Source organism: Microtus ochrogaster, chromosome 8 (assembly GCF_000317375.1).
Source record: "Microtus ochrogaster isolate Prairie Vole_2 chromosome 8, MicOch1.0, whole genome shotgun sequence".
Taxonomy (NCBI): domain Eukaryota; kingdom Metazoa; phylum Chordata; class Mammalia; order Rodentia; family Cricetidae; genus Microtus; species Microtus ochrogaster.
In genome coordinates, this window is record NC_022015.1 from 5,582,642 (window position 1) to 5,591,170 (window position 8,529).

The 8,529-nt window shown below is 44.3% G+C and overlaps 1 protein-coding gene across 1 annotated transcript in view; it reads left to right on the forward strand.

Moving 5' to 3' along the window:
- Positions 1-8,529, forward strand: part of Spon1 (spondin 1) — a 301,648-nt gene that overhangs the window by 126,388 nt on the left and 166,731 nt on the right. Inside the window, exon 4 of the mRNA XM_013347692.2 lies at positions 3,115-3,188. Within this exon, the coding sequence (XP_013203146.2) occupies positions 3,115-3,188 (74 nt within the window). The remainder of the gene's footprint in view (positions 1-3,114; positions 3,189-8,529) is intronic.

The window sequence follows — 8,529 nt, forward strand, 5'->3', positions numbered from 1 at the left end:
TAAAACAACTTAAAAAAATAATAATTGGCTTTGCCATTGTCTTATTCACATATTCACAGGAAACTGAACCGCACTGGGTCTTTCCTCACAGGGCCTTGCAGAGTTGACTGGGGTGAGGTATTTAGCTAAGACAGAATAACATCAAAATTATAGAATCCGGGAGGAGGGGGAGGGAAATGGGAGGCTGGGAGGAGGTGTGAAGCCGAGGGTGTCTCAGAGGACTAGTAAAAAAACTTCCAGTGTCATGTTAGTGTATTATCCTGGTGTCATTTGGGAAATGTCCCCTTCAAGCTGATATGTTTGAACCCTCCCCCCACCCAGAGGTTGTGGAACATTCTGGAGCTTTGCTTCAGGTTGTGGGTCTTTGGAGGGCAGCATTGAGGTTTGTAGGCCCACCTTGCTTCCTGGTCCACCTCTGCCAAGAGTCCACTGAGATACAAGCACGTGGTTGGTGGCTGCCACGCTTCTGCCTAGACAGAGCCCTGCATTGCCAGGCCTTCCCTGCCATGATGAACTGTGTTCCCTCCAACTGTGAGCTGTCGTTCCTTCGTGTTGTTCTTTGTCAGGTATTTTACCTAAGCAATGAGAAAAGAAACTGTCTCAGTTAGGTTTCTGTTGCTGTGATAAGACATCATGACTAAAAGCAGCTTGGGGAGGAAAGGATTTATTTTATCTTATATCATATCTTATATAATAATCCATCATGGGAGAAAGTCAGTGTAGGAACTTGAAGGCAGGAACTGATGCGGAAGCCATGGAGGAGGACTTCTTACTGGCCAGCTCCTCATGACTGTCTCAGTCCGTTCTTCTTACACACCCAGGACCACCAGTCCAGGGGTGAGCTGGGCCCCCCCCCCACATCAATCATCAATCAAAAAAAAAAAAAACCCTACAAAACTTGTCCTACAGGCTAGTCTGGTAGAAGCACTTTCTCATTTGAGGTTCCTTCTTCCAAAACGACTCTACTTATGTCACGTTGACATAAAACTAGCCAGCAGAGAAACTAAATATCCCTACTGTCCATTCATTTTCAGACATTCGTTGGAAGAGAACTTTACTGAAATAAACCTTGATTTGCCTGGGACTTCTATCCCATCTGACAGCCTGCTGTCACTCGCTGGCCCAACTGGTCATTTCAAAGAGCAGATCTGGTTACCTCCATCCTAGGGCATGTCCCTCAAAGACATCTATCAGACTTGGAGTAAAAGGCCATCTCCCAGCTGGCCCTGGCTGACGTGGTGATGGGCTCACTCACCTCTGCTCTCACCACGTCACATTAGTTCCTTGACTTTCTATGCATGCGTCTTCCAGAAAGCCCATGGCCCCCTACCCCAGGGATGTACAAATAGTACCCCCTCTTTTTTCTGCTCCCCTCTGATTGCTTGGTTGGTGCCTCCTCTCCCAGTCTCAGCTGAGCTGTTCTTTGTCAGGGAAGTGTTTTCCAGCTTGGTTGGGCTTCCCTACTGCACTCTGTAGATGTTTCCATGGTAGCGCTCAATCACTGTTAGCCTCTATCATTAGCTGCGGGTTGGGTTGTTTCATGCTTCCCCCTCCCATGATATGAACTCCGAGAATGAACTGAGTGGCCCGGTCTCTGTTGTTCATGATAATGACCCTGGTGCCCTCCTCAGTGGCAGTCTCAAAGCATGCCCTCGGGCAGTAATTTGTTGTACGTGCCCATAAATACTACAAGAAGACAAAAGGGAGGAAGTTTCTGTGGTTGACAGGAGGAGGGAGCTCTCCACTCAACCAGAACTGTGGCTCTTAGCACATCCTAGGAGGTCTACTTTTTACCCTCCTGCAGGGGTCTCTAGGCACAGGAGGACCCCCTGAAAAGGGCTGCTGTAGGTGACCAAGAGCTCTGATGAATAAAAGGCTTTATTATTTGGCTTTGAGATAAGGAGGACTATTACTCTCTTGGCCCGAGGGAACTTTCCCACTTAATGGTCAAGAGAATGGATCAGATGATCAAAGTCGTTTTGTAGAGACAGGAAGCATATTTCATTGACTAATTTCAACATCTTGTCTCTCTTGGGTGGGGAAAGACTATAAAACACATCTGTTAAACTGGTCAGAATTATATTCTTTTGTGCAAAACTGGATGTAGCACAGACATTTCTTTGGAAAGTCATCTTGGCCTTGGCCCAGACCATTGGGGAAATCGTTTCTACCCAGTACAGATCCCCATCGAAAATGTGGGCCAGCTCCTAAGTCTGGGCTCATGAGAGTCAAATAGTTATTCAGTGTGGTCAGCTGTAATGGAGTCAAGGGATGCCTTTATCTGTTAAATAGGGTGAATCGAAGTGAAAATTACCTTTTGATTGAGTAGCATTGCTGAAGAAAATCAATAGAAATGGCTCGAGATTTATCGGCACCAGCTCAATTTCTAAGCACTGTAGACTCTTAAATTGCTGGAACACTGGGTTGCAGGATCCAATCTTTTCCAGGCCAATGGAAAATAAACAAGAGAGTGAGTTAAAGGAGAAGCAGCGTGCTGATCAAAGCTAAATCATTTGCAACCTCAAAATACGTGTTCTAAATTCTCAGAGCCCACGTTTGACGTGTTTGAGAGAGAAAGGCCACAGCTGACGTTGTCTTTGTTCAGAGTGTAGAAGATGATTTTGTCTAGACTTTCGAGAATGATATAGAATGACATTTTTAGAACAAATCAAAAAATATTTTTAAATTCCTGTTTTCCTTTCAGGAAAAGAATTTGATGTGCTTCTAAACCCTGAATATGGTGGGTCTATAAATGGCCTCCATCATTTAATAGGAAGAGGAAGGTAAGATGTGCCATTGAGAAAAGACGCTAAAAATGCCATTGATTAAGTTTTTTACCTCAATAGCAGTGGCGTCAATAATAGCCCAGTATCTAATGCTGATGGTTTCTAGGCTCCAGCTAGGCTGTTGACATACATGTTCTGAAAATTCTCATGGCGATGCCATGGTGCAGGTACTGCTTGCCTGTTGATGGATGAAGAAACAGGAGCATGGAGAACAGGGGGGTTAACACACAGCGCCACCAAGCCATGGGCAGTCGAGCAAGGACTGCAGTTGACTGTCCCTCCAAACCTGCCCCTCTCATCACTGTGTTGATGTCTTCTTCACCCACAGGGCCAGCATTGTACAGAAACGCATTATTTATTTTCAAGACGAGGGCTCTCTGACCAAGAAGCTGTGTGAACAAGGTAAGAGGCTGCAGGTGGAGAGAGAGGGGCCGGTGAAGGGGGAGCTCTTTCAGTTGGAGCATGGCTGCAGGAATTCAGGCAACGGAGCTCTCTGAGTTCCCCTGGGCTCTGCCTCCTCACGTAGCTCTGATTTTTAATCTGGTTGTGTGCTATGGATAATTGGATCCGCCTTAAGCTCTAATTACTCAGCTTGATTCCCTGGGTAGGAGATAATGTACCTTGTATTGGTGCTGTCTTCTTATTTTTGTGAAACAGTGATTATTCTGAAGAGGTTCCTCGGAATAATTCACAGGACTTAATTAAGGGATGCACAGTTGTGTGCCTTTAAAAAGCCTACAGTGGCTCTCTGGGAAAATCACCCCCGAGAACTTGTGTGCAATCTGAGTAATATAGGGGATCTTCTCCAAAAGAGACCAGTAGAAGATAAGAGTGTCGAGGTGAAAGGGTAGGGGACACTAGCCTTGTGATTTTACCTTGTTCAAGTCTTATGCAAGCTAGGCAAGCACTCTGACACTGAGCTACACCCCTGCCAAGGACCAGAGCATCCTAGTGATAGACTAAAGGGGTTTAAAGTAGCGACCTGGGTTTAGATCGGGTCTGGGCTTAAATCTGCTTCTATTGCCTCCCCCAACCATGTGACTTAATAACGTAAAATAGGGCTGCAAGATGGCTCAATGGGTAAAACTCTTACCATGTAGCTGTGGGCATGGTGCTTCAATTCTACAATGCCATCATCCATGTGTAACATTCAAGATTGAAGCAGGGAAGGGAATTCCTAGGTGCTCCCAGGACAGTTGGCCAGAAGTCAACAGATGAAAACAAGAGATCCTGTTTCCGAAGAAGATGGAAGGCAAGGACTGACACCTGATGTTGCCTCTGATCTCCACAGAAGTGCTGCAGCATGTCTGCATTCACAAACACCAACCCAGGCATGCACACACATCCTACATGCAAGATTGAATGTGCATGTGCGAGTGTGTGTGTGTGTGTGTGTGTGTGCATGCATGGTAGCTCTTGGGATCTATATTCAAAAGTTTGTGTATTAATCTGTTTTTAAAAATAAGACTTAAACCATCTAAACTGGTTTAGAAGTTATTAGGTAACTCAATAAAAACAGAAAAAGCTCCGTAATTATACAGCTTAGCTACCACCTTCCACTCATTTTTACAGAATTTAATTTGCCTTTTCAGCAATTAGTCTTTTCAGAAGAAATAATCTTCTCCAACTATACAAGTCATAAACTACTAATAAATGTTGGAGAGAGTTCTACTGGGGAAATAATAATAATTGCGAATAATTTTGAGTGTTCGCTACATGACAGGCCCTATCTAAACATTAATTAATTATGCAATCTAGACAATAGCCCTGTATGATAAAGGCTATTGGATCAGCCCTATTGTCGATGAAGAGCCTGGGATAGAGACAGTTCAAGTAGCTCTTTACAGCCAGAAATGGAGGGCAGGTTGACACCAGGAGCCCGTGCACTGAACCACTGCCCCCTGTCAATGTTGCATCCTCCTGTGTTGAGTAGTTTACATCTCTGTCTATAGCAGAGCAATGCACTGTCTTCTTGTAAAAAAGCTAGAGTCAAAATGTTAAGCATACATTCGTGGAGAGAGTCAGATGCTTGGTGTCAGGGTGGGAGTTCTAGACGCTCTGGCCAAGAACTTTGCTAACTTCTTGGTTAGCACCACTTCACATGGCATGAGGCCTTTCCTCCAAGTCGCTTTGTAGATAAATGGTTCAGTCGGCTCTTTTCCAAACAAGGTACATTTCCCCCCTTTTAGGCTCTCAGTCCCTAAATGACAACCTCATGCTCCACCTTCCCTCCCTGAAAGTTCTTAGGAGAAATTTCCCAGACACCCCAAAGCCATGACAGAAATCCCCTAGAACCTGAGTCCTGAACTTAGGAAGTCTTATCTGAGCTCACGAGTGCTAAAATTCGGCAGGTACAGTGATGATGAAATAGCATGGCGTGTCTTGACTGTTTCTCTCAGGCTGAGCTCCTAGGAAAATGACTAATCACGCCATCTACACAAAGACTCCTTGCAACTTGATGGACTGAAAAGGCCCAGCAAGTCCTCATGCTGTTGGCTTTTGTGTGCTTATAAATGACCCCTAGAAACAGCAGACCCTTGAGAAAATTAGCATCAAAGTGATCACATTAAGAAAACCATTAAAATATAAGCCGAGCAAAGGGATTTTTTTAATGTATTCAATCACTTAGCAAACTCCAGCTTTTCATCAAGTCTCTATGCTCCCTGCTTCCTTGTTGAGTCAAATCAAATCTGTTCAGAAAAGAAATAGTGGAACTTGGAGGTCTCATTTATTGCCCCCAATTACAGCCATTCATCCATAAGTGATGAAATGTAACCCCAAGGATAAAAAGTGGTGAACACTAGTGTTGTGAGTGCATGTGTGTGCACATTTGTATGCATAAATATAGCCATGTATTCCAGGCTAAGTGGCTCATGATATTCCAATGAATTTTCTTGTTTTTACTTCCCGTCTCTGTTAAGAGTACAATGACAGGCATTTGTGCACACACCTATTTTACATGGGTTCTAGGGACTCGAACTCCTGTCCTTATGCTTGCACGCCAACCACCTTTACCCACTGATCCATCTCTACAGCCTTTGATTTTTAAAAGCAACGCAAATGCAAATTACTTGCAATTTAAAAATAGAGAAAGGCAACCTATTCCAGAAGATGGTCTGTGATAGACATATGGTCACACACTTGGATGCCATGTCACAAACGAAGGGAACGACAGGAAATGATGGGAGATGGAAAACCCAGAGAAGAGAGAAGAATTCAAGTGGAGGACAGAAAATGAAAAGAGGGTGAGCGAGGGAGAGAGGGGAGGAGGAGCACAGTCGAGGAGCTAGCTGCGTCAGTGAAGCACACGCTTCCTAAGTATGAGGACCCAAGTGCAATCTCCATAACTACATAGGAGGTTAGATGCCATGGGTTCTACTTGTAAGCCCAGCACTGGAGAAGGAAGACAGATGAATCTCGAAGCTCACTTTCCAGCCAGCCTGACCAGCCTATTTGGCGAGTTACAAGCTGGTTAGAGGCCTTGTTTCAAAAGCAAGGTGCGCTGGGGCCAGAGAAGTGGCTCCAGGTTTACGAACAGATGCTGCTCCTGTAGAGGACCCAGTACCCATGTTGGATGTTTCAGAACCACCTGTAACTCCAGTTCCAGGGGATCCATCACCCTCTTCTGACTGCCATGGGCACCTATTGCATGTGTTCACATGCAAATATCTATGTATGGACACACATGTATATACATAATTTTTAATTTTTTTTAAGTAACAAAAACCCCAAGATGTATGGCCACTGAGGAATGACAGCTAAGGTTGTCCTCTGTCCTCCACACACATGAACACGTTTCTACATTGGCACCTACATACACAGTTCACACATACATGAACACACATGTACATATGCATATACACAAATAAAAAGAGAGAAGGAAAAGGAAGATGATGTGGAAAAGAAGACCTAAGAATCACAAAAGAGAATTTTAAAGGGCAACAAATTCAAGATAGAAGTGAAGAAGGTCAGATGTGATAGGATTGGCTGAGATAATTTAGAAAGATGAGGTAGAGGATTGTGAGTTCAAGCCCACCATGGGCTACTCAGAGAAACTCAGTTTTAAAAAGTAAATAGGGTGCTGGGTGTGTTCAGTGATGCAGCAGTGACTTAGCACAACATGACCTTGGATTTGATCCCCAGTACTGCCCAAAATAAATAAAATAAAGCTGGCTGGGGTGGCACACACCTTTAATCCCAGCAATCAGGAGACAGAGGCAGTCAGATCTCTGTGAGCTCAAGTCCAACCTGATCTATATTGTAAATTTCAGACCAGTCAGGGATACATAGTAAAAATTATATATGTGTTTATATGTATTATACATGTGTGCTTGTGTGTATGTGTACATGTATGTATATGTGTATGTATGAATGTATGTGTAATAAATGGGAAGAAAGGAAACCTCCTGAAGCCACACTTCCAGACTGAGGTTACCTGGCTTAGCACCCCAGCTGTTGTAACACAGGGAGTATGTTGGTCTTGCCATCACTGCCCTTTTAAAGCCTCCTTTGTTAGCAAAAGACCTGTCCTTCGTAGGAAACCGTTCTCCTTTCAAACCTAGAAATTTAATTTTGAGATGGAAGCTTATTTTCCAAAGGTCTGTCATAAATTCATTTCTGTAAAGCCCAAGCAGTATCTTTACCTTCACTGTCTAAATCTAAAAGCCCTTCTGATAAATAAAGCTCCCAATTGGTCTTATTTTGGGGGCTTCTAGAGAGCGTTGCTGCCTCATTTAACAGCACCTGGTAGTTAAGATCGAAATCTCAGCATGGATCTCTCAGTCCTGAACCCCCTTTTCAAAACTAATTTAGATGTATTTTACAATGTAGCTCATCCTTGTGGGACTGCAAAAGGACCGGATCTTCTGGCTCGAGCTACCTCTCCTAAAATCTACTGGGTGGGCTTTGTCCTTACTACCCAAGCGACTCACACAGGAACCGAGTCCAGGTTTTATGCACATGTGGTAGTGGGCAGCTGGCTCCTAGGCATAGACAGCACCCTAGCCTCTGCCCGATTCCTGCTCTGGGTGACTGTGGCCTCTTTAGAGCCACTTTAGAAGCCTGTGAACTCAATCAAGTCACCCAGCCTGCTTCTTCCTCTTGATGTCTTAGTTACTTATCTGACACTGTCATTAAGTAAAACAGCAGCAAGAACAAAGTGTTTATTTTAGCCTACAGTTCAGGTGGTACAGCCCACCATGGTGGGGAAGAGATGGTGGCAGGAGCAGGCGACTGGCTTGTCAGCTCGCATCTACAAAGAGTGCACAGGAAATGAGGTTGGGCAACATAGCCTTAAGGCCCTCCCCCAGTGACCTACTTCCACTAGCAAGGTTCTGCCTTCTAAATGTTCCATAGTCTTCCCAAACAGTGTCACCAATTGGGGACCAAGTATTCAAACACAGGAACCTATGAAGGATAGTCCACATTGAACCTCAAGGGATAAGCAAAGTACCTCCTAGAACATATATGGAAAGGGATCAGCACATACAAGGGACCCAGTGCATTGCTGATATCACAGCAAAGTCTCACACCTTGTCTCCATCCCCAAATGCACGTCTTACCCATCATTGATTTTGTATGTTCAAACCTGGCGAGCTCAGCAAATTCCTAAAGAGATTGAAAATTGCTGTTTCTGACGTGCAAAACGGTTTTCAGCCCCTTGGCTTCTGCTCTTTGTACAATATTTAAGAAGAAAAATGTCCAACTTGCAAAACAGGAAGATTGATGCTAACACAGTGGAAGG